The sequence below is a fragment of the Rhinatrema bivittatum genome, chromosome 2, assembly GCF_901001135.1.
Source record: "Rhinatrema bivittatum chromosome 2, aRhiBiv1.1, whole genome shotgun sequence".
Lineage (NCBI taxonomy): Eukaryota > Metazoa > Chordata > Amphibia > Gymnophiona > Rhinatrematidae > Rhinatrema > Rhinatrema bivittatum.
This window is the reverse complement of record NC_042616.1, coordinates 258557921-258583909: the sequence shown is the minus strand read 5'-3', so window position 1 is coordinate 258583909 and position 25989 is coordinate 258557921. Positions and strand designations below refer to the sequence as shown.

At 45.2% G+C, this 25989-nt stretch overlaps 1 protein-coding gene across 1 annotated transcript in view; it reads right to left on the bottom strand.

Annotated features, from left to right (window-relative positions):
- Positions 1 to 25989, bottom strand: part of NEK10 (NIMA related kinase 10) — a 587606-nt gene that overhangs the window by 354605 nt on the left and 207012 nt on the right. The window contains exon 22 of the mRNA XM_029587074.1: positions 22621 to 22723. Within this exon, the coding sequence (XP_029442934.1) occupies positions 22621 to 22723 (103 nt within the window). The remainder of the gene's footprint in view (positions 1 to 22620; positions 22724 to 25989) is intronic.

Genomic DNA, 25989 nt, shown 5'->3' with positions numbered 1-25989 from the left:
GACCCCGACGACAAAGCTGGTGTCATCCGGAGAATCACAAGGGCTGGCAGGACAGGAAGACTCAGGAGTGCAGGACAAAGTCCACTGCAGGCAACTCCAAAGACGAAGGCGCGTCACTTAGAGAACCAAAGCGCCAGCAGAACAGAAGGCTCAAGAGCACAGGAGAAGGACATCAAGGAACCAGGAACATCAGGAAGCGAGACATCGGACGACGAGACATCAGAAGACCTGGATGAGGACCTCAGGCGACGAAGACATGGCACAAGAAGCAGACAAGACTTGGAGCTCCAACGATGACCACAAAGGACTTGACAGAGCGCTGGAAGGCAGGGGCTTCCAGAAGCGAAGTAACTCCTATTCAAGGCGAAGACGGAATGCAGGAGCAGCCCTTTTATAGGACTGATACAGGAAACAGTCCATAGGTGGGGCCCAGGGCATATCCAGCCGTGGGCCCTTTAAATCTTGAAGAGAGGCGCGGCCGCACGCCTAGAGGGAGGAAGGAGGAAGCTGTGCAGGACAGTGGACAGCGGTCCTGCACCGACATCAGCATGAAAGAAGAAGGGCTGGGCCTAGAAGCAGGCTCCTCAAGTTACTAGGTGGGCCTCCCATGGAGATAGAAATACCTATCTAGGGAGAGGGCATTATGGTTAGTCTTGCTCTCTCTCTCTCTCTCTCTCTCGTTTCTGAGCTCCTTAGGACCATTAAGAATGGTCCCCCAGTGTTTTTTTGCAGGAAATACAACAGGTCTGGCACTTATCGCAAAGTGTAAAAAAGTTATTGTAATTCATGCTAACTTAGCTCTTCGCATAGGTATTAGCGCAAATTGCGATAAAGTGTCTATTAGCATAAAACATGCTCCTTTTGCTATCGCATGTGATACTTAACACATTTTGATAAATCCAGGCCATAGGGCCTTACACAAAATTACACATTTTTGTACCGGCAGCTTATCTAGATTGTTAGCCAATCCCGGGAGGTTGTCATAGACTGTACCACCAAAACTTTGAAATAGATAGAGAAAAATCAGAATTATTGTCTGTGTTTAATACAGAGCATCAATTTGTATACCAAAAACATTTGTTTTCTTTCAATTATAGAACCTAAAACATAGGTGCACAAAAACGCGCATGTGGAGTGCAGCCATTCTTGGCAGTTTGTAGTACATTTTAAGATTTTACTGTACATGCACAGTCTGCGTTAATTTTTCTTTTTAAGGATTTTGTTGGTTATTGCATCTAATTGTATGTTCACTGTAAAAACATTTACCATCAACAAACCAAGCCCTACAATGAGTTCCTTTATTGTAAGCCATATGATCATAACAATTAAAAAGAAAAAGCACTTGTCTGTACCATCAAAATTTTGAAATACTTTGACAAAATGCTGAAATCTTGACTGTACTTAACTTGTGTAAAAATTGATGCTCTATATTTTTTTCTTTCAATTATAGAGCCTAAAACATAGGTGCACAAAAACGTGCATGATCTAGGGTGTAGCCATTCCTCACTGTTTGTAGTATATTTTTAGATTTTACTATACATGCACAATCTATGTTTTTACTTTGATTTTTTTAAACATATCTTTATTCATTCCCATAAAATGAACCACCACATATAAAAATATGCTTATAATCTACATCATAGTGATTGAAATTCACTTAACAACTTGCATGTATGTAACATGGTTATTGCATATAATTTTATAGTATGTTCACTTTAAAAATATTTACATCAACAAAACAAAGCCCTACAATGAGTTTCTTTAATGTAAGTCATATGATACTAACAGTAAAGAAACTACTATTTTCACAGACTATACTGTTGCTTTTGGCAGTCTGCATGTCTCTCCCACAAACCGCCCCACTTACCTCTAGCCCCAAGCCACCATCACTGGTTCCCGATGCCGCTAAAGATCCAGGCAGACATGCGGCAGGTCTGATGAGATGCGTGGCAGAACACCGCCAACTCTTCTCATGGCCACGCTTAGGCGCGCGTACCCAACATGATCAAACTTAAAGGGCCCGCAGTGGGAAATTCCCGTGGCACCCTCAAATAACATCACAAGTCTTGGCCTATAAAAGGCTCTTTTTATCTGCAGTCCTCACCTCACTATCAGGTCTCCCTACAGTCCTTGTAGTATGAGTTGCCAACATTCCCTGTCTACATTCTAAAGTTTCTGCATCTTTCATTTTCAGTTCCTGGTCTTCATCTCTGTCTTCAGTTCCAGTGGTCTTCTTCAGTTCCTGGTCTTCATCTCTGTCTTCAGTACCAGTGGCCTTCTTCAGTTCCTGGTCTTCATCTCTGTCTTCAGTACCAGTGGTCCTCATCATCCTTGTTCTTCAGTTCTCATGGTCAGTTCTTCTGTGCTGCTCTTCTCCTCATCTGCCCGCCTGTTCTGCTCCTTTTCTCTCTTCTCTTCCTATCCATTCCACCTTCCCTTGGACTGATACCCGGCATAGACTTTGGCTTGCTTCCTTGAACGCCACCTGCCACTAACCACTGCCTGTGTCTCTTGGATATCCTTGAATGCCACTGCCACTGACCAGTGCCTGTCTCCTGGATATCCCTCGAAAGCTGCCTGCCCCTGACCCAAGCCTGCCTCCAAATTTCACCTGCAATACCCAGGCTCCTCTACAAATCTTCTGACCATCAGCAGAGGCCCTCACTATAGACCTGCTGCCCTGGAACCCAAAGGTTCAACCCAAGGGGAATGTGGGCTGGAATAGGCAAAGCTCCAGTTGGGCCTCTGCTTCTTTCAACTCCTCCTGCCAATGGTGGGGACTTGCAGAGTTCTGCTCTGCAGGTTGCGACAACTCTACCTCGGTCAAAGGGTCCATGCCAACAAGAAGCACCTTCAAATCTTTGAAATAATTTGTCAAAATGCTGAGTTATTGCCTGTTCTTATTACAGAGCATCAGTTTTTCATAAATGTATTTTTTCTTATTTCAATTATAAAGCCTAAAACCTAATGGGTAGATTTTCAAATACCGCGAATAGGCGTACTTTTGTTGGCGCTCCAGGCGCCAACAAAAGTACGCTGGATCCGCTAAAATCCGGGATCGGCGCGCGCAAGGCTATCAATTTTGTATAGCCGGCGCGCGCCGAGCCGCGCAGCCTACCCCCGTTCCCTCCGAGGCCGCTCCGAAATCGGAGCGGCCTCGGAGGGAATCCTCTAACGCCCTCCCCTCACCTTCCCCTCCCTTCCTCTACCTAACCCACCCGCCCGGCCCTGTCTAAACCCCATCCTTACCTTTGTTGGGGGATTTACGCCTCCCGGAGGGAGAAGTAAATCCCCGCGCGCCAGCGGGCCGCTAGCGCGCCGGGACGCAACCTGGGGGTGGGTCCGGAGGGCGTGGCCACGCCCCCGGACCGCCCCGGGCCGTAGCCATGCCCCCGAGCCCGCCCCCGGAACGCTCCCGACACGCCCCAAAAACGCCGCTGCACTCGGTCCTGCCCCCAACACGCCCCCCTCCGAAAACCCCGGGACTTACGCGAGTCCCGGGGCTCTGCGCGCGCCGGTAGGCCAATGTAAAATAGGCTCACCGGCGCGCAGGGCGCTGCTCGCCTAAATCCGCCCGGTTTTGGGCGGATTTAGGCGAGCAGGGCTCTGAAAATCCGCCCCTAAGTGCATGAAAACATGCATGTTGCAGTTCTAGATAAATATCTTCACTGGAGGTGAAGCATTCTTGAAAACCCAACTAGCTAGGTATGCCTCCAGGAGAAGATTAGGAAACATTCTTAAATGCACATACTCATACTCCCATATGCATACCACTCATGTATACCTAACACTAAGCCTATGAAACACCATAAAGTACACGAAACGACAACAAAAGAGAAGCATTTTTATGTAACACAGAAAAAAATAAATTGTGTTAAAATGTCTTCTTCTTCCTGGGTGGGGGGAGGTGAGAAGGAAGATACCAGGCATCTGGAACCATTAAATAGGGTAGAAGTGAGGGTCCTCTCTTTACTTTCTTCTGCTTTCAGAAGCAGAGCATGAGCATATCCAGGCAAGACTGAAAGACAGAATAAAGGACAATTACTGAAGATGATTCACAGAAAACACAGAAACCATCAGATGAAAAGCAGGAAAGAAGGCAACAGATACAACTCCACCTCATACATGGGGTATCCCTTTGATCCAGAACAAACCCCAGAGAATGCATGCATCACCTGGTGACATGACTGGTCTGCAGGATACCTGTCCTTTAGAGACATTTCTACATGCTCTGAATAGTCATGGGAAAAGAGAACTAGGAAATAACTCAGATACAAGGGGGAAGTGTTGCACTAAGAGGTATGAACAAAGAATGCACAGAATAGAAAAAGCATACAATGTAATGAAGAAAGACAAAGAGACAAGCATTATGACAGACACTTCCAAGGGAATACTAACAGTCCACGCCTTTCCATTCCAGGCAATAGAGGACCATGCTTAAAATGCAAAAAGGAAACAATGCTGCAGCATGCACAGGAACAACAGAGGGACACTTCTCTGTAAACAGGCATTTCCATGAGTAGATGAGATGTCCTATTATTGGAACATTGTATCTTTGATCAGGTTTTTTGTACTGTAGTTTTGTTCTTTTCATTTATTATATTGTATATGTTTAATAGTATGCTGCCTAGGGTTTTTCCATAGGTGGTTTATAAATCAAATAAATAAATATAAATATTTAAGGACAGATAAAGAGAGCATGCATGCTGGAAAATTAGAACCAAATGATGTACACAGCAGGCAGCAGAATAGCACATAGAGACACATCAAATGAAAAGCAAAATTGCTTACCTTGTAATAGGTGTTATCCCAGGACAGCAGGATGTAGTCCTCACATATGGGTGACATCACTGACGGAGCCCTATTGCGGGAAAACTTTCTGTCAAAGTTTCTAGAAACTTTTGACTGGCCCTGTGAGGCCACTGAGCATGCCCAGCATGCCATGATATTCTCTGCCACAGGGGTCTCTCTCTAGTCTCGTATGTAGCAATAAGCTTTAGCAAAAATAAAATAATAAAATGTAACATACCCAACTCCGCGGGGTGGCGTGTGGGTTTCGTGAGGACTACATCTTGCTGTCCTGGGATAACACCTATTACAAGGAAAGCAATTTTGCTTTATCCTAGGACAAGCAGGATACTAGTCCTCACAAATGGGTGATTAGCAAGCTAGAGGCTGAGTCATTTTGAATTGAGGCAACAGTGAAGTATTGTTGGTGAAAATGAGGCAGCCGAAGATCACAGCAAATTGGATGTAGAAGGAGTTGGGATTAAACTGGAAACAAGTTCTTTAAGACATTGTCCATAGGCTGAATCTTGTCATCCCTGTTTGTCCAAACAGTAATGAGCTGCAAAGGTGTGAAGCGAACTCCATGTTGCTGCTTTACATATGTCAAGGATTGGCACTGAACGATAGTGTGCTACTAAGGTTGGCATTGCCCTTACTGAATGTGCCTTTACTCGCCCTTGGAGAGGAAGGCCTGATTTTTCATAGCAAAACTGTATGCAATCTGCTAACCAGTTGGACAGAGTATGTTTACCCACTGCTTTACCCGGTTTGTTTGGATCATAAGATACAAAGAGCTGATTGGATTTCCTGTGGACTGCCGTGCGGTCTAAGTAAAATGCTAGTGCGCGTTTACAGTCCAAGGTATGTAAAGCCCATTCTCCTTGGTGAGAATGAGGTCTTGGAAAGAATGTGGGTAAAACTATGGATTGGTTCAAGTGGAATTCCGTAACTACCTTGGAAGGAATTTTGGATGTGTACGGAGAACCACTCTGTCATGTAGGAATTTTGTATAGGGTGAGTACGTGACAAGTGCCTGTAACTCAGTAACCCTTCTAGCTGATGTAATGGCTATAAGGAAGATAGTCTTCCATGTGAGAAATTTAACATCACAGGAATTCATGGGTTCAAAAGGAGAACGCATGAGCCTTGTTAAGACAAGATTCAGGTCCCATTCTGTGACTGGTGGCCGAACTGGTGGTTTAAGTTGAGTTAAACCTCTCATAAACCTGCTGACAAGAGGTTATATGGATATTGGTGCATCTCCCATCTTGTTATGGTAAGCTGAGATTGCACTTAAATGGACTCTTACAGATGAAGTCTGGAGACCAGAGTCTGAAAGAAGATATAAGTAGTCTAGTAGAGAAGTTGTGGGGCAGGTGAAAGGATCAATACTCTTTTGCCTGCACCACAAAGTAAACCTTTTCCATTTCGAAGAATAGTTTTTTTTCGTGTTGAAGGTTTACGTGAAGCTATAAGCACTTGAGATACATTGGTTGAAAGATTGAGTGGTTATAAAATCAAGCTTTCAACATCCATGCTGTCAGGGAAAGGGATTGAAGGTTGGGATGGCACAACTGACCCTGATCCTGAGTTATGAGAGTGGGAGATAGTCCCAGGTGAATTGGATCCCTGACTGAGAGGTCTAAAAGTGTGGGAAACCATACTTGTTGAGGCCAAAACAGGGCTATGAGTATCATGCACCCCTTGTCCTGTTGTAGCTTCACTAGAGTTTTGGTTATGATTGGTATTGGAGGATACGCGTATAGAAGGCCTAAGTTCCAAGGGCGAGCAAAGGCGTCCTTGGCTGGCTGGTGTTTCGGTTTGTGTAGAGAACAGAATTTGTCCACTTTGTAATTCAGATGTAACTCAAAGAGGTCTATTGTTGGTTGTCCCCAATGTTGAAATATCCTGGTCGCTACTGAGGGATCCAGGGACCATTCGTGTGGTTGGAACTGACGACTGAGTTGATCTGCCACTACATTGTGAATGCCTGCCAGATAAGTGGCCCGGAGAAACACTGAGTGTGTTAGGGCCCAGGCCCAAATCTGTGCAGCTTCTTGACAAAGGTGATATGAGCCCGTACCTCCCTGCTTGTTGATTTATCACATGGCTACTGTGTTGTCCGTTTGGATCAGAACAGTCTTGTGTGAAAGGCAGTCCTTGAACGCATGCAGCGCATAACGTATAGCTCGAAGTTCCAGGAAATTGATTTAAAATGTTGCTTCAAGTTTTGTCCAAGTACCTTGGGTTTGGAGATTGTTTATGTGAGCTCCCCAACCCAAGGTGGTTGCATCTGTAGTTAAAGTTATCTGTGGGACTGGTTGTTGGAAGGGTAGACCCTTACGCAAATTGTCCTTGTTCGCTCACCAAAATAGAGATGAACGTAGCTGGTGGGTTACTTGAATTGGAGAATACAGTGGTTGAATGGCTTGGATGCATTGAGATCTTAATGTCCATTGGGTTACTCTCATGGTGAGCCTTGCCATAAGAGTGACATGAACTGTGGAGGCCATGTGGCCTAGTAAGGTTAGAAACTGATGAGCTGTTGCTTGTTTTTTTGAGTGAATCGAGTTTGCCAGTAGGGAAAGTGTTTGTGCTCAATCCTCTGGTAGAAAGACCTTTGAGAGGATGGTGTTCAATTCTGCTCCAATGAATTGAAGCAGGTGAGATGGAGTAAGATGGGACTTTTGATAATTGATGAGAAAGCCCATGGAGTGAAGTAGAGTAAGTGTTTGACTGAGAGAAGTCAGCGCTCCTTGTTGAGATTGACTTCTGATGAGCCAGTCATCTAAGTATAGAAAGACATGGACCCTTTCCTTGTGCAAGTGTGCTGCTATTACTGCCAGACATTTGGTGAATACTCTGGGAGCAGAGGCAAGCCCGAATGGTAGTACTCTGTACTGGAAATGTCGATGACCTACCATGAAGCGCAGATACTTACGATGAGGAGGGAATATTGGAATGTGAGCGTAAACGTCTTGAAGATCCAGAGAACAAAGCCAACCTCCTGTTTGAAGAAGTGGCAGCATGGTGCCTAAAGACACCATCCTGAATTTTTCTTTCTTCAGAAATTTGTTGAGATTTCTGAGGTCTAAGATGGGACATAGTCCTCCGGTTTTCTTTGGAATGAGGAAATAACGGGAATAGAATCCTCTGCCCTGCTGAGTCCGGGGCACTGGCTCTACAGCCCTGGCTTTCAGAAGGGTGGATAATTCTACTTGCAATTGGAGTATGTAATTTTTGCTGAGAGAAATAGGTCTCGGAGGAGAATCTGTTGGAATTGAAAGGAAATTGAGTTGGTAACCTTGAGATATGATTGCAAGTACCCATTGGTCTGTTGTTATTTGAACCCAATGGGTGTAAAAGGAGGATACTCGACCTCCTACCAGAAGCTCTGGATGAGGATTGGAGAGATGGCTGTGTTCCCTGGAAAAGGCCTCAAAAACCAGCAGCTGGACCAGTCTGTGGTGGAGGTTGGAGCCTGGATGGTCTAGGTTGTCTGGGCTGAGCTCTTTGCTGTGGCCTAGAAGACCTGCTCCTAGATGTAGGAGGGTAATATCTCCTCTGTCTATAGAAAGGTATTCTAGAATCCTTCCTTTGAGGCCTACGAATTGGCTGCGTAGGTGGATCCTGTGGAATCACTGAGAGCTGCCTTAGGGTTTCGGTATGCTCTTTTAATTGAGCAACTGCATCCTGTACCTTAGATCCAAAAAGATTATCACCAAGACATGGGAGATCTACTAACTTGTCTTGGACTTCAGGCCTGAGGTCCAAGGCTTTAAGCCATGCCCAATGTCTGGTGCTTATACCCGATGCAGCAACTCTGGAAGCTCGTGTTTGCCTGCTTCTAGCCCTTTATGAATAATCATTTGGGCTGCTTCCTGATGCTGTGATGGAAGTGATGGAATAAAGTCCTGCATTTGTTTCCACAAATTTCTCTGGTACTGAGTCATGTACAATTGATATGAAGATATCCTAGAATTTAACATGGCCCCTTGGAAGACTTTCCATCCCAGGGAATCTAAAAATCTGTGATCTTTGCCTGGGGGATTTGAAGAATGTGGTCTAATTCTCTTGGACTTCTTCTGTGCAGATTCTACTACTACTGACTGGTGAGGAAGCTGTGATTTTTGGTAGCCAGGAGCAGACTGCACCAAATATGTAGTGTCCATTCTCTTGTTAACAGCTGGCACTGAGCAGGAATGTTCCCAGATCTGATGCTGTAATTATAAAAGGACATCATGGACTGGTCAGCTACCACTTGTTTTGGGGGGTCCACGAATTGAAGAACCTCCAATGTTTGCTGTCTGTTGTCCTGCTCTGTAACCAAGGTGAATGGAATGGTGTCAGCCATTTCCTGGACAAAAGTTGTGAATGTGAAATCTTGCGGTGGAGATTTTTTCCTTGGATCTGGTGGTGAGGGATCTGACATGAAGGCTTCAGATGAGGTATCTGAGTGTGTATCACTCCTAGGGATGTGAATCGTTTTTTGACGATTTAAAATATCGTCCGATATATTTTAAATAGTCAAAATCGTTAGAGGCGATATTTAATAGGAATTCCCCCGATTTATCGTCAAAAATCGTAAATTGGGGGAAGGGGAAGGGGGAGGGCGGGAAAACCAGCACACTAAAACAACCCTAAAACCCACCCTGACCCTTTAAAATAAATCCCCCACCCTCCCGGACCCCCCCAAAATGCCTTAAATTACCTGGGGTCCAGTGGGGGGGGTCCCGGTGTGATCTTTTATTCTCGGGCCTCCGGTGTGTTGTGGAAATGTAGCGCCGGCGCCATTTTGTTTTTTGTCCCCCGACGTCAGGAGCGTAGGAGATCGCTCCCGGACCCCCGCTGGACCCCCAGGGACTTTTGGCCAGCTTGGGGGGGCCTCCTGACCCCCACAAGACTTGCCAAAAGTCCAGCGGGGGTCTGGGAACGACCTCCTGCTCTCGAATCGTTTTGCCATACAAAATGGCGCCGGCCATACAAAATGGCGCCGGCGTATGGCCGGTGCCATTTTGTATGGCAAAACGATTCAAGTGCAGGAGGTCGTTCCCGGACCCCCGCTGGACTTTTGGCAAGTCTTGTGGGGGTCAGGAGGCCCCCCCAAGCTGGCCAAAAGTCCCTGGGGGTCCAGCGGGGGTCCAGGAGCGATCTCCTACGCTCCTGACGTCATTTTGCCGTACAAAATGGCGCCGGCCATACAGCGTATGGCCGGCACCATTTTGTACGGCAAACGATTCGAGTGCAAGGAGGTCGTTCCCGGACCCCCGCTGGACTTTTGGCAAGTCTTGTGGGGGTCAGGAGGCCCCCCCAAGCTGTCCAAAAGTCCCTGGGGGTCCAGCGGGGGTCCGGGAGCGATCTCCTACGCTCCTGACGTCGGGGGACAAAAAACAAAATGGCACCGGCACTACCTTTGCTCTGTTATATGACAGAGCAAAGGTAGCGCCGGCGCCATTTCTACAACGCACCGGAGGCCCGAGAGTAAAAGATCACACCGGGACCCCCCCTCTGGACCCCAGGTAATTTAAGGCATTTTGGGGGGGTTCGGGAGGGTGGGGGATTTATTTTAAAGGGTCGGGGTGGGTTTTAGGGATGTTTTAGTGTGCTGGTTTTCCCGCCCTCCCCCGATTTACGATTTACACGATATTTAAAGAAACAAAACCGCGACGATCCCCCCCCCCCCCCAGCCGAAATTGATCGTTAAGACGATCGATCACACGATTCACATCTCTAATCACTCCAAGTGTCATATGGATCCTGTTCAGGTGGAGACATTGTGGATATTCTAGGAGGTATCGCAATCCCTGAAGGACCTGGTTGTGGATCTTCCAAGGGTGACTCCTCTAGGTATTCTTTCCCAGGTTTGGGAGGAAGAGCACCGACCATCTCATCGAATCCCCGGGAGAGAGTGGCAGCGATGGTGACGGTGTCGGAATCGACGAAGGCATAGGTATCTTCGGTGGTCGTGTTGGCGGCACCTTTACTGGGATCGGTGAGGGTACCGGCATCAATGGAATCGTCAGTATCAGTATCGACACCGGCATCGATGGGGTCGTCAGCATCGGTATGGTCACCGGCTTCGATGCAATCACCAGTATCAGTGAGGGCACCGGCATCGGTTCGATAACCGGCATTAGTGATGGCACTGGCATCGGTGTCGGCACCGGAGTAGGTGTTTGTTCCTTCAGGGCCTGGAGCACCGCTTGTCTAATAAAATTTGACAATTCCTGCGATACAGCTGGTGCAGGCAGAGCAGCTGTATGCGCTGGCGGTGTGGGTATTGAGATCACGTCCGCAGATCCCTCTGGAGGTTCGATCGATACAGGTATAGGCCCCGGCACTGAAGGTAGCGGTGTTTCCTGAGTTTTCTGCCGTTTAGCGGTCGGTTCCTCCGGGGAGAGGGGTGTTGCTGGAGTCGATGTGTGTCGATGTCGGTGGCAATATTTCAGTCGATGTTCGACTACCAACCTTATCGATGCCATCGACATCGATGGCGATGGATGATCTCCCGATCCCTCCAGATGTCATTTTTTCAATAAAATTCTTTTCGTAATCCCCACCGGAGACGACTTCATTAATGTTGAAGGAGAAGGAAGGAGCTGGAGATGAAAGAGATGTTCCATCTTCTCCTGTCGAAGTTTTCTTCCTTTAGGAGTCATCTCTGCACATCTCTGCACATTGAGGGCAGAATGAAACGTCGTGTTTGTCTCCCAAACAGATTACACACTCTAGGTGTGGATCTGTTATGGACATTGTTCTGTTACAAACCGGACATTTTTTAAATCCGGAAGCCATTTTTTTTGTCAACAGCCGTCGATGAAAAAATGGGAAAGAAAATGAGAAAAAAGTTTTTACTAAACGTAAAAACGAGACTGGGTTTACTCACCGGCCAGTGGAAAACTGAGAGAGAGAGATCCCCTATGGGAGAAAATCGTTGACTTTTCAGTCAGAAATATTGTGAGGTAAACTCACAAGGCTCCTTGATCCGCGATGCTTACAGCATGCTGGGCATCCTCAGTGGCCTCACAGGGCCAGTCAAAAGTTTCTAGAAACTTTGACAGAAAGTTTTCCCACAATAGGGCTCCGTCAGTGACATCACCCATATGTGAGGACTAGCATCCTGCTTGTCCTGGGATAAAGATACTTGCAGACTCTTTGATGGGTAATGATAGACATGAAGTGGATCTCTTTGACCAACCACAGCTGGTCTTCTGGGGCCTAATGCCCCAGACAGTCCTCCATCAGACACCAGGTACCCTTCTGCCTTCCAGTATACAGAAAGGAGTGTGCCTCATTTTATCCCCCAGACCATGAGCAACTGATGCATGAGGATTGGGTCAGTCTGAAAAAAGTTCCAAAAAAAGAAGACACTCATTAATGGACTGAGACCATCAAATTCAGAGCCAAGGACAAATGTATAGAAAAGATCCACTCTTACCATAGTAACACACAATGGACTGATCAACAATGTATACCCACTCTACCTTTCTTACTCAGAAATACAATGGCAAAAGTACACACAAGGAGAAGTTCTCCTCATCCTGCATTGGATTCTAGTGAACCAGCTGCAGGAATGTAGGCAGGTCATGGATGGGCATTGTGATAGGGGTGCTGGCTGCCATCCTGTATCTCACAGGGTCATTTATAAAATTGCGTTAGGACCTTATCGTGGGCATTAGGGCCCTAACTCCACGATAACGCCATAACAACCGCGATAAATAACTCATCACGAGATGTGTATACAAATGTTACAATTTGGAACATTTTGGGAGGAGTTTGGGAAACTAAATTAAAATGAGGGGTGCTTAGTGTATCACGTTATCGCATGTTTTAACACCAGAAATAACTACACTTTTTTCCTGGCATTATGAAGTGTGATATCCCCAAAATGGGATTTGTTTTAAAAATCCTGTTATGAGGAGAGAGAGAGAGACTCTAGAGAGGCACACATATTAGTCAACTTTTATACCACTGTAGGAGGCGCAACCAGTAACTCGGGGTAAGGTTTTGGTGGTGGCCTAGGTTTTGGGGGGCAATTTTACATGCACAGTCAAAGGTATGAAGAGCACAGAACACATCAGTGATGATTTGAAGTGATTTGGAGTGAGGAAAGATACACAAAGATGAGATTTGTACAATGTACTCTCAACCTAGATTGATGCACTCTCTACATAACTGCTATCAAGCTAGGTCGAGACTACAGTGTACAAATCTCATCTTTGTGTACCTTTCCTCACTCAAATCTTCACTGATATGTAGTGTGCTGTTCATACTTCTGACTGTGTATGTAAAACTGCCCCTCCCCCCCCCCCCCCATTATCTAGGGCACCTCTAAAACCTCATCCCAAGTTACTAGTTGCCCTTCCTAGAGTGGTATAAATAGCTTACTTATATGAGATCCTTATAGAGATTCAGTCTCTCTCTTCTCTCTCTCTCACAGCTTGCAATATGAAAATTTAACACACATTGCAGTATCTCAAAAATTACCCTAACCATACCCCTTTTTTTATCATGGGTGCTTCTTGCAAAATTTATAGCAAAATGATAAATCTAGATCTCAGTTAGGCAACGAGCATAGGCATGTGATGCGTGCATGTGTAATCTATGACCTGCACCAGCATCAATGTATGGCATTATCTGCAAATCTAGTGGTTGTCTGCTTATATTGCTGAGGAACAAATGACAGTCATTGTATGCTCTTTGGTGATTCCGAACATTAGGCTTTAGAGAAGAGCAAAGAACAGTGAGTTTTAATAGTCATTCTTTAGCCTCCAGATTTGTCCATTTGTATTAGGGATGTGAATCGTTTTAGGACGATTAAAATTATCGTCCGATAATTTTAATATCGTCTTAAACCGTTATGGAACACAATACAATACAGATTCTAACGATTTATCGTTATAAATCGTTAGAATCGTGAGCCGGCACACTAAAACCCCCTAAAACCCACCCCCGACCCTTTAAATTAAATCCCCCACCCTCCCGAACCCCCCCCAAATAACTTAAATAACCTGCGGGTCCAGCGGCGGTCCGGAACGGCAGCGGTCCGGAACGGGCTCCTGCTCTGAATCTTGTCGTCTTCAGCCGGCGCCATTTTCCAAAATGGCGCCGAAAAATGGCGGCGGCCATAGACGAAAAAGATTGGACGGCAGGAGGTCCTTCCGGACCCCCGCTGGACTTTTGGCAAGTCTCGTGGGGGTCAGGAGGCCCCCCACAAGCTGGCCAAAAGTTCCTGGAGGTCCAGCGGGGGTCAGGGAGCGATTTCCCGCCGCGAATCGTTTTCGTACGGAAAATGGCGCCGGCAGGAGATCGACTGCAGGAGGTCGTTCAGCGAGGGTTCCGGCGCCTCGCTGAACGACCTCCTGCAGTCGATCTCCTGCCGGCGCCATTTTCCGTACGAAAACGATTCGCGGCGGGAAATCGCTCCCTGACCCCCGCTGGACCTCCAGGAACTTTTGGCCAGCTTGTGGGGGGCCTCCTGACCCCCACGAGACTTGCCAAAAGTCCAGCGGGGGTCCGGAAGGACCTCCTGCCGTCCAATCTTTTTCGTCTATGGCCGCCGCCATTTTTCGGCGCCATTTTGGAAAATGGCGCCGGCTGAAGACGACAAGATTCAGAGCAGGAGCCCGTTCCGGACCGCTGCCGTTCCGGACCGCCGCTGGACCCGCAGGTTATTTAAGTTATGGGGGGGGGTTCGGGAGGGTGGGGGATTTAATTTAAAGGGTCGGGGGTGGGTTTTAGGGGGTTTTAATGTGCCGGTTTTTCGATTTTTCGATTTTTCGATTTTTAACGATTTTTCACGATTTTTCACGATATTTTACCCCCCCCCAAACGGCAACAATACGATTCCCTCCCCCTCCCAGCCGAAATCGATCGTTAAGATGATCGAGGACACGATTCACATCCCTAATTTGTATGTGTATATCAAGGTTGTATGTCAGAATTCTGACATACAACCTTGATCAGTGATGGCAGGTGATGCGTAGAACTTCCAAACCTAGAGGGCACTATGCTAGCCAATTTATATGATAACTGCAATGCAGAAGATAACAGAGTACTTGCAGAAGTGGGATATATGAAGTGAGAACCCACTCTATTATGAGGTGACTAATGACGCAGTTGGATGATGCAGTGAAGGAGTCCTGGTGTGACAGATGAGGTCCAATACTCAAGTACCTCTAATCTTGGTGCTCTATGGAAGGGAAAGTCGAGATTGTGAGGCCATGATAGCTATGTTGTGAACAGCATGATGTGCATAAAAAAAATATGTGTGGGTAGGTTCTTTTGAGTGCTGTCCCTCTATAGAAAGGACAGATGAGAATGAAAGATGTAAAATAAGGTTTGTATAAATGGGAAAAATTTGAACACAACACATGCAGATACATAAGGCATATATGAAGCCTGAGACATTTCTAACAATGATTGTGAATATTTTTTTTTCTCTTTGGTCTGGATTTTGCCTTGAAAAGTACATCTGCATTCTTATAAGAGTCAGATTTACATTTGAAATGAAAAAAATTCTGAATGCCAGTTTGCTTGCATAATTTTAAACTAGCACATCCTTTACCAAAAAATTGAAAATAAACCACAGAAAAAAGTGTGCAAGCAAATTATATGTAAAAAATGTACCTTACACAGAAGTGCTAAATTTAAAAATGGAGCAAAAGTCCTGCAGTATTTTTTAAAGATATTTTGCTTCTGCTAATGGGGTAATGAGATGTAAAAGCTCAATACCAATTACTGCAGTGAAAAGTACCTATATGCTCAATACCAATTACTGCAGTGAAAAGTACCTATATGCAAAATGCAAAGCAAATGCATTAACGCAAAAAAGTATACTGTCTATAAAAATGCATGCCTCATTTGCATCTCATTAACGTTAACCATTAATACACATGCTAAACACACATTAATGCTAGATATTAATGCAGTTAGTACCTTGGCCTCTTAGCTGGCTTGCACCATTTTAAAATAGCACAGCTATTGCCCAAAGTTTTCATTTCTCCCAGTTTCAAGAAGGGGAAAAATTCAGAAAAAATGAAGCATATGCATACACAAAAAAACACTGTAGAACTTTTATTTGGTCCTTAAATTTAGCACTTGAAGAAAAATATTCCTTGGTGTTGGTGCTTTCTAAAGAAGTTTTTGATTTGGCAATTTGTTTCTTTTTGCGTGCCATTCCAGAAATTGCAGGACAAGATATGATATTTCAAAATAGTTTTAAGGAAGAAAAATTACAGGTCTTCTCCACTTTTTGGCCCTATGTTTTCCCCAAATTTAAATCTACCCGTGTATTTGTCATTTTTTGCACATCTCTTATCATTTTACAGTACAATAAAAAAAACTTAATTATGTGAGTCTATGAGACAGCTCAAATAGCTAGTATAACCATTCCTTCCCATCTTGTTTAAACCATGTTACTTGAAATAGCAATTAACTAGCATATGTAGATGATTCTACCAGGTCTCAAAAACATATATTAACAATTATTTCTCTTCCTTATAATATAAGAATTATGATAGTCTCTACTTTATGACTAATTTAGAATGCTTTCAAGCCATATAATTGTTCAAATCTCCGGGAATTTGTGTGAACCTTAACTTCAGTTTTATCATTCTGACTGCAAATCCTCAGAGCAGTTTGCAAGGTTCTAGTTGCTCACAATGGGGTAGATTTTCAAAGGTTTGTGTGCATAAGATATGCACACAACCCCCGAAAACCTACCCCTGCCTCCCCCTGCGCGCGCCGAGTCTATCTTGCATAGGCTCAGCGGCGCGCGCAAGCCCCGGGACGCGCGTAAGTCCCGGGGCTTGAAAAAATGGGCGTGACGTGGGCAGGGCACCAGCCCGGGGGCGTTCCAGGGGTGGGACCAAGGCCTCTGGAACAGCCACCGGGCCGGGGGATGGAGAGCTGGTGCGCGCAATTTACGCCTGCCCAGAGGCAGGCGTAACTCCTTCAATAAAGGTCAGGGGGGGTTAGTTAGGGCTGGGGGGTAGGTTAGATAGGGGAAGGGAGGAGAAGTTGCAGAGGGGGCGGAAGGAAAGATCCCTCCGAGGCCGCTCCGATTTCCTCTTCCGATTTCGAAGCGGCCTTGGAGGGAACGGAGGCAGGCTGCTCGGCTCAGCGCATGCAGGTTGCACAATTGTGCACCCCCCTGCACGCACCGACCCTGGATTTTATAACATGCGTGCGGTAGTGTGCGCATGTTATAAAATCGGGCATAGATCTGTTCGCGCCGGGTTGCGCGAACAAATCTACGCCCACGCGCATGTTATAAAATCTGGCCCAATTAGTTCAAATAACCATCTAAAAAAAATATAAACAGGTTCCAGTTTAATTGTCGTTAGGTCAGCTCTCTGATTTTTGAAAATAGGAATACCAGCTCCCCCTCCCTTACCGTCATCATAGCCATTAGTTAATCCCAACTATGACTACAAAAAACTCTTTAATAATAAAAAATAAGTGAGGAAAAAAAAACAATGAGCGAATCACAATCCTTTCATGCTTGCAGCAAAGTCTTTCTTGTAATCTTGACATCCTCTTAAAAAAAAAACACTCTAAAATGTGATTGCAAAAGTGTCCATTCAAATGTGCCGCATAAGTGTTCTCTAATGCTTTCCACTAGTGATTTAAAGTCTCTTCATCCTTACTACCGGCATCTTCACCATTAATCATTTCTTAGCATACTTCCTCCACTTTCTAATTCATTAATTTCAAGACTCCCCCCCCCCCATTTCTTTTTAAAAGACACATTTTTCCTAAGCATCTTGAATTTTTCTAGGTACAGTGTAAGATCTAAATGAATATGCCTAATTTAGGATGTGCATTCATTTGAAACAAAATGGGAACATATTATGAAATTTCCCATTTTGTTTCTATTTGATTTAAAATGAAAGAAAACTAAATTAAATTTTACTCTGTTCCTTTAAATAACTGGAAGAGCGGAAAGCCCCCTCCACTAAAGCCATGCTGCCACTAAAAAGAATTAAAATGGCATCAGCCTTGGGTCAACTGGCAGAAAGTTTGAAAACCAGCAGAGGCAAGACAGAAACAACTTAGGATTGTGCCTACTCATTGACAACTCATGGATGGGGCCAAAGTGCATGAAGAGACTGAAGAGACCAGGCCAAGTGAGGCTTTTATTTTTAAATTTTGGTGGCAGGGGGCAGGACCTGGGCCCAAAGTTTTTCTTTTCTTCTTGTTTTCTTTTTTTTTTTTTTTCTTTATTTAAAATCCTCATAGTTCACTGATCTTAAAATCATTATCCTCCGTGGATTACAAACCAAGAAATGCATAACAATATTTGATAATCAACAATACATTTAAAAAATCATAAACATGAATCTAACTATAACAATAAAATTAAAAAAAACATCTACAGAACTCATTTGTTGTTTTGTTTTTTTGTTTAAAAAATGAAATGAAATGAAACAAAAACTGGAATGAAACACTATTCAGTACAAACCCTTATGTAATGTGCGTCTACATAATGATTAATGAGGGAAAGATTTGAGTCACAGAATCTTTCACAAGATACTAAATAGAGGAGGGAGGAAGAGGTGATGCCTTAAAAATAATTTGAAGGAATATTGTGGAAAAACCATCTACTACCTGTGGAGTCACAGAAAAACATTCATACACTACACAAAAATATCAAAGTATCAAAAATGTACAGGAGTTTTATGATCTAGAAAGAGAAGACTGGGGATATTTTCTGATAAGAATAATGGCAATGTTATATAAAATCATCTAAGTGTATCTAAATTAAATAAATAGAGGCCACTGCGTTTCTTCATTTGAGGCCTATTCCATCTGACCTTTCACCCCACTTTCACCCTGTATAGCTGTCATTTATCAATTTACTGATAAAGTACCCCTCCACCTTCCTTGCTGACTTTTGATTCTGGCTTTTTTTCTTCCTCAAACTATCTTCCCTACTCTTATTTTTGGGGACTTTAACCTCCATGTTGATAACCTCTCTGACTCTATGGCCTCAAAGTTCCTAACTTTACCCTTTTCATTTGACCTCAAAATATACCCTACTACTCCTGTTCACCAGCATGGCCACTGCCTTGACCTAGTCCTTTCTTCTAAATGGACCCTCTCAGGCTTCTCCATCTCATTTCTTTCTCTCTCTGATCATCTGATAAATTTCATATTTAACCACCCTCCCCTGCACACTCATCCAATTATCACCAAAACATAGAAACATAGAAGCAGAAAAATATGACAGCAGAAAAAGACTGTATGGCCCATCTAGTCTGCCCATTAGCTAACATATTTAGGAATATCCATTGTCACCTTAAACTCAACATAGCTAAGTCTGAGCTCCTTATCTTTCCCCCCAAGCCCACTTCCCCTCTTCCTCCTTTCTCTATTTCTAACATATAACATAGTAACATAATATTGACGACAGAAAAAGAACAAATGGTCCATCTAGTCTGCCCCACAATTTGCTTATGGTAGTAACTGCTGCTCCATGCAGATTACCCCCATGCTTTCTGTTAAGGGTAGTAACTGCCACTCTGTGCAAGCTATCTCATGCAGAAATGTTATACCATCCCTTTCTTTATTTACGTGGATAACCCGATCATCCTCCTGGTCCCCTCAGCCCATAACCTAGGAGTCATCATTGACTCCTCTGTCTCCTTCTTTACACATATCCAAAACATTTTGAGGCTACTTTTAAATCTTAATCCTTTAGCCTCATTAACTGTTGACCTGTATGTTTGTCTTGATTAGATTGTAAACTTTATTAGGTAGGGAAAGTATCTTGTTGTTTGCACAGCATACGTCGAGTAGCACTATAGAAATGTTAAATGCTAGTAGTAGTAGAATATCCAGGTTATTGACCACTGCATCCTCTCCAATACTGTTTCATCCCTACTCCTCTGTAACTTTGTCAGATTCTGTTGATGAAGCAGTGTCATTTTATAACACTATATTTATTTATTTATTTATTTAAATTATTTTACTATACCGATACTCAAGAGGTTTGGGAACTCTTGCTCTATCCCTCCCCCATCCTGTAAATCATGCCAAACGCCATCCATAGCTCATACCCAGAGTTTGCATCACATCTTCTTTTGCCTGCTCTGCAGCGTGTCTCTGGCTGAAGTTCCATTCCCATACTGACTTTATTCATTTCAAATTCATGCTCATCTCCTTCCGGTATAGTATTACATTTGTCAAGATAGATTAATATGTCCACCTTTTCCTCCAGCCCCTGCCGTCTCTTTGACACCCTCACATCCCTCCTCAAACTGCCTCTGCCTCCCATCCCCCCTTCACTCTCTGCTCATACTATAGTTGACTTCTTCCATGAAAAGACTGATTTATTTATTTATTTATTTATTGTTTTTGTTATACCGAGTTTCATGATAGGCATCACATCAACCCGGTTTACAAATAACAAGGAGTGTAAAGCATAACTCTCTAACTGATGAGATTAATTGTGAATTATTCAAGAGATCACTTCCTCTGCCCCCACCTTCATTCATCTCCTCTTTCTTTGGGCTGTTCCACACTTTCTTCCTTTTCTGAAAAAACAGCAGAGGAAACTGCCCACCTTCTCCCCTCCCCAAAACTCACTACTCATTCCTCTAATCCCATTTTCACCTGGTTCCTCAGTTTTCTCTTCAAACATGCTGTGATCATGACACTCCTCAGAAAAACCTCACTGGACCCTATCTGCCCTGCTAAATATCATCACATCTCCCTCCTGTCTTTTGCATCTAAGCTGCCTGAAAGTGCCATTCACCTCTGTTATGTTGACTTTCTTTCATCTCAAGCTGGTCTGAATCCACTCCAATCTAGGTTACACCCTCTACATTCCACAGAAACTGTTCTCATCCAAGTCTTCAGTGACCTCTTTATGATCAAGGCCAAGGGCCTTTATTTGATCCTCATCCTTCTTGATCTACCCACTGCTTTTAACACCATTAATCACAGTCTACTCCTTGACAGACTGTACTTAATTGGATTTTGGGACTTTGCTCTATCTTGATTTTCTTCTTACCTGTCCCATCATACTTTTATTGTATCATTTGGTGGTTCTTTCTCCACCACTATTCTGCTATCCATTAGGGTGCCCTCTTCTCTTTTCTCTCTACACTACTTCCATCAGTGCTCTGATCTCCTCCTACAGGTTTCAATACCACTTTTATTCTGATAAGTCTGAGATCTAACTCTCTACACCAAAAATATCATCATGAATTCAGCCCCAAATTTCAGCCTGTTTATCTGATATAACCACCTGGAAGTCCCACCAACACCTTAAATTTCACATGGTCAAGACGGAACTTCTTGATTCCCCACCTCCCAAAACCTTCTTCCTTTCTTCTCTCCTATTCTGTCCCTGGGGACATCCTTCCAGTTTCCATGGCCCATAACCTTGGGGTCATCTTTGATGCCTCACTCCCCTTCTCTATGCACATTCAAAACACTACAAAAGTATGTCATATCTTCCTCGATAAAATCACTAAATTCTGTCCCTTCCTTTCTGACAAGGGTGGAGTTACAGTATTAGCACCCATAGGCAATAGTGGGGAGGCCCCCAGAAATCATTAAAAGGTAAGAATTGAGAGGGAATTAGGATGTCATGGAGGAGGGGAGTCATTCCTAGAAATCATCAGATCAGGTAGGGAGGCTGTATTCTTCTTTCCCTCCCCTCCATAAATTAGAGGCTGCAGGACTTCTTCCTAGGACTGACCATCTCCCCTTGCTGTCCCATGGCATGTTTCCCCTCACCTCAGGGCCTACAAGCCTTTCCAGGACTGGCCATCGGCACTGCAACAAGATCTTCCTCTAAAGAAATGCAGGGCCTTTGCACTGGTACGTACACCTCCCAGCAGATCCCACAGCACTCCACTGTCTGCCTTAGCACAGGCTTCCTATTATCAGGGCAATCCGTGCAAGGAGTAAAATGTGCCACAGGGCCTGCTGAGAGCATGCATGCAGTGGGGCAGAGTCCCTGCATTTGTTTACAGGAAGACCTTGTTGTGGCAGAGGGAGACCTGGAAGAAAAAAGGGTTGCAGATCTGGATGGCAGCAGCATTGGCAGCACTCTAGTGCCTATCAAAATTTGGCACCTGAGGCACTTGCATATGTTGACCTATGCCTAAATCTGGGTCTGCTTTCTGATCACATACCAAAATGCTCATCAACTCTTATCACCTTCTGCTTAAACTACTGCAACCTGCCTTTTGTGGGCCTTTTGCTTTTCTTCACTGCAATCTAATCAAATTTAAGCTGCACGATTTATCTTCCTTCAGTGTCACTATAAACATGAAATTCCTCTTCTCGTGTCACCACATTGGCTCCCTGTCCACTACCACATATACTTCAAGTTTCTCTTACCTGCCCTATCCATGCATTATTCTGCAGCTTCTTATTATCTACCTTCTCTCTTCCCTCTCCCTTCACCCTTCCTTGTGAAATCCATTTATCTAGCAAGCCACTCTTACCTGTGATCTTCTCTTCCACTGCCAAATCCCAGCTCTAAACTTTCCATCTTGCTGCACCCTATATGCTGGGACTAGACTTCCTGAGTTTGTGCATCATGCTCCTTCTCTGACCTTATTCAAATCCGGTTTAAAAACGTACCTTTTTGAAGCTGCTTTTAAATCCTATGCAATTCCCATAGACTCATTTCTCATATATGTTTGTAAGCTCCATGGAGCAGGGACTGTCTATTATGAGTATCTGTAGAGTGCTGTGTATGTCTAGTAATACTTTTAACATATAAAAAGTAATATTAGTATAGTAATAAATGATGTACTCAATCCTTTGTATTCTGCTATGCTATGACCTTCGCATCAGTATTATACTCACTGATTGTAACTTTGTCCTTTTCTCCCAGCATGATATTGTTAGGAGTGAGGTCTCTATGGACAATCCTTTTCTCTTTGTGCAAATACCGCAAAGCTAAACACAGCTAAATTAAAAAAAAATCAAAGATGAAAGAAGAATATTAACATTACTCTAGAAATGAAAGAATACCAATCAAAGAAAACATATGAGATTAACTTTCTGGGGCATAACATTAAAATATGGATTATAAAAGACACGCCAATTTTATAACATGCGCACGTCACCGCGTGCATGTTATAAAATTCGATACCTGCGTGTACATGCATACTCGATTTTATATCGGTGGGCGCATGCGTGGGCAGAAGAAAATTATTCCTTACCTGCTAATTTTTGTTCCTGTAATACCATGGATCATTCCAGATGGTGGGTTATGTTCCATGTCCAGCAGATGGAGTCAGAACACAAAATTCCCAGGGGAGGACCCATATAACCCCGCCTCCCCTGTAACAGCTCTCAGTAACTAGACTAACAAAGCCCAAAAGAGAGAGACTAAAAACAGAGGGATCAAGTAATCAAAGAAGGAATTGAAATAACCACTGTCCAAATAAACAGCAACTAAATTCTGAACAGTGAACTTGCGAACAGCAGTGCGTGAACAAAAAAGACGCGCAGTATTCGAAATACAGAATAAAAGATTGTTAAGACAGGTAGGTAGGGATGTCCCACAAGCAAACCCCCAAACCAAGGGAGGGTGTCTGGAATGATCCATGGTATTACAGGAACGAAAATTAGCAGGTAAGGAATAATTTTCTTTTCCCTGTACATACCAGGATCATTCCAGACGGTGGGATGTGCCAAAGCTTTCCAAGCACGGGTGGGCCGCAGACAGCCCTGCTCGTATTACCTTGTCTCCATAATTATATGATCTTGACGAATGGGGTCGATCTTCGGGCAACTTGTGCACCACATTCTCATTAACGGACTTGATGATCTGATCAAAGTCTTCACCAAAAAGATACCTACCCTTAAAAGGAAGGGACCCCAAACGTGTCTTGGAAGAGGCATCAGCCGACCAATTGCAAAGCCAAAGGAGCCGACGCGCTGAGACCGCCGCCACCATGGTTCAGGCTAGGACCCTTAAAAGATCATATATAGCATCCGCTCCATAGGCAACCACGGCTTCCAGTCTGTCCGCCTGGTGAGCCTCAGCGTCTGGTAAGGACTGGGAGGTGAGAAGCTGCTGCACCCACCGAAGACCTGCGAGGGAACTGCAGATAGCCACCCGCATCCCTAAGGCCGAGACCTCAAAGATACGCTTGAGGTAAACCTCCAGCTTCCGATCCTGCATATCCTTCAACGCCGTCCCTCCAGTGACAGGAATAGTGGTATGTTTTGTGACCACTGATACCGCAGAATCTACTGAGGGAACTTTGAGAATTTCCAAAAAATTGGCCGGCAGAGGATACAATTTTTCCATGGCTCTACCGACCCTAAGGTTGGCCTCCGGGGAATCCCATTCCCGAGTGATCAACTGCAAGATCTTGTGATGAGTGGGAAAAGACTTGGCTAGAGGCCGCAGTCCTGCTAGGAGGGGGTCCCCCTTCTTGAGAACCGGGTCAGACCCCACCGGTTCCGGAGGGGGATCAATATCCATTTCCTGGAGGATGTAGGGAATGAGGTCATCTAACTCCGCCGCTTGGAAGATGCGGAGGACCCTAGGGTCGTCGCCCTCCACCTGGGCCGCCAAGGTGGGGTCGTCCACGTCAGGGTCCTGGGATTGTCCTTCCCCCGACGAAGTCTGTATTATCGAAGGTGTCCCGGTAGGGCCACAAGATGTCCCCGCTCCCTCGCCTACTAAAGGGGGGCGAGCCTGAGGGAGGGTCCCACCCAGGAGGGGGGTAGGACATGGTATCTTGAGGGAGAGGGTCCCCAGGTCCCAAAGGTCGTGTCTCTGCTCTGAAGAAAATCCCTGTGCATCAGGACTATGAATTCAGGAGAAAAGGCCTGGCATCCTGAGGGGTCACCCAGCGGGGGATCCCCCCTCTGCCTACCAGGATTAGACTCAGAGTAAGGGTCCAAAACGGGCCTAGAAGTGGGGAACGGATTATCCGTGTCCTCCTCAGAAAGCGCGGCATCAGAATCTTGCAACAAAATGGCCGCTGTTCCTGCGTTGAGAGGGAACGGGGCCTGGCGCTTCCTTCCCACGCGGTCTGCAGCTCGAACGTCCTTGGTAGTAGCTGGCGCACATTCCCCTTCGGAGAAACAGCCTGAGCACAGACCCTCTTCAGAAAATAATCCGGCCCTGTCGGAGCCCTCACCAAGCACCGCGGACTGCATCGCCGCAGGGAGAGAGAGAGGGGGGGGAGGCTCTACAGGTGGCTCGCGCCTAAAATGAGCGCCGACCCGGCAACGGACGCTTGCCGCAGTCTCCCACCGACCTGAAGAAGAACTGACAGGGGAATTACCCTCCCGACAGCAGGCGGCCCCGGGGAATGGTGCTTCGCGGGGCCGCAGGTCAGGACGTCGGTCGCTCCCCAAAAGGGAGGGGGGAAAACCTGGGTCAGGAGGGAGAGGCCGGCGCTACCGACTTTCACCTCAGAGAGCCGAACGGAGTCCAAAAAAATTGCAGTCTTCTGCTGAAAAAGAAGATGAAACAAAAATACACTTACCCCACTGAGCCCTCAGTGAGGAAAATGAGAAAAGAAAGAAAGAAAACAGGCAACAGCCTGTCAGCAAGTCACCAGGCTAGAGAGCGATGAGCCAGCACCAGCGGAGAGCTCTCCCCCTGCTGTAAGAGGAGCCTTAGCAAAGTGATCTAAACTGTAAATTTAAAACTTCCTTTTTTTTTTTTAAAAACTTGATCCCCCTGAGGAGGTAGCCCTAAGCTAACAAGCTGGGGACCACAAGTCCCCTGCTCACATCTGCTGGAGTCAGAACGTTACTGAGAGCTGTTACAGGGGAGGCGTAGTTATATGGGTCCTCCCCTGGGAATTTTGTGTTCTGACTCCATCTGCTGGACAGGGAACATAACCCACCATCTGGAATGATCCTGGTATGTACAGGGAAGTTGCGACTTGTGCCTGCAAGGGGGGTTGATTTTTTAAAAAATGCACGGTGATGCGAACGGCGCATTCCTAGTTCCCTAACCCCCTACCTACTCTGTCTCTTTTTTCTTCCCCCAACCCTTAAAATCCCTCTTATGACCTTTTTTCTTTTTGTTTTGGAACTTACTTCATCTGAATAGATGAAGTAAGTTCTGCGTGACGGCCGGCTGTCGGTGCACATTTCCCCGGGACAGGGCCCAATGGCTGCTGTCCCGGCTAACCCCCACCCCCACCCTGCCCAGATCCCACCCCTTTCACAGGGCCTGGCACTTCCACGCGTACCGAG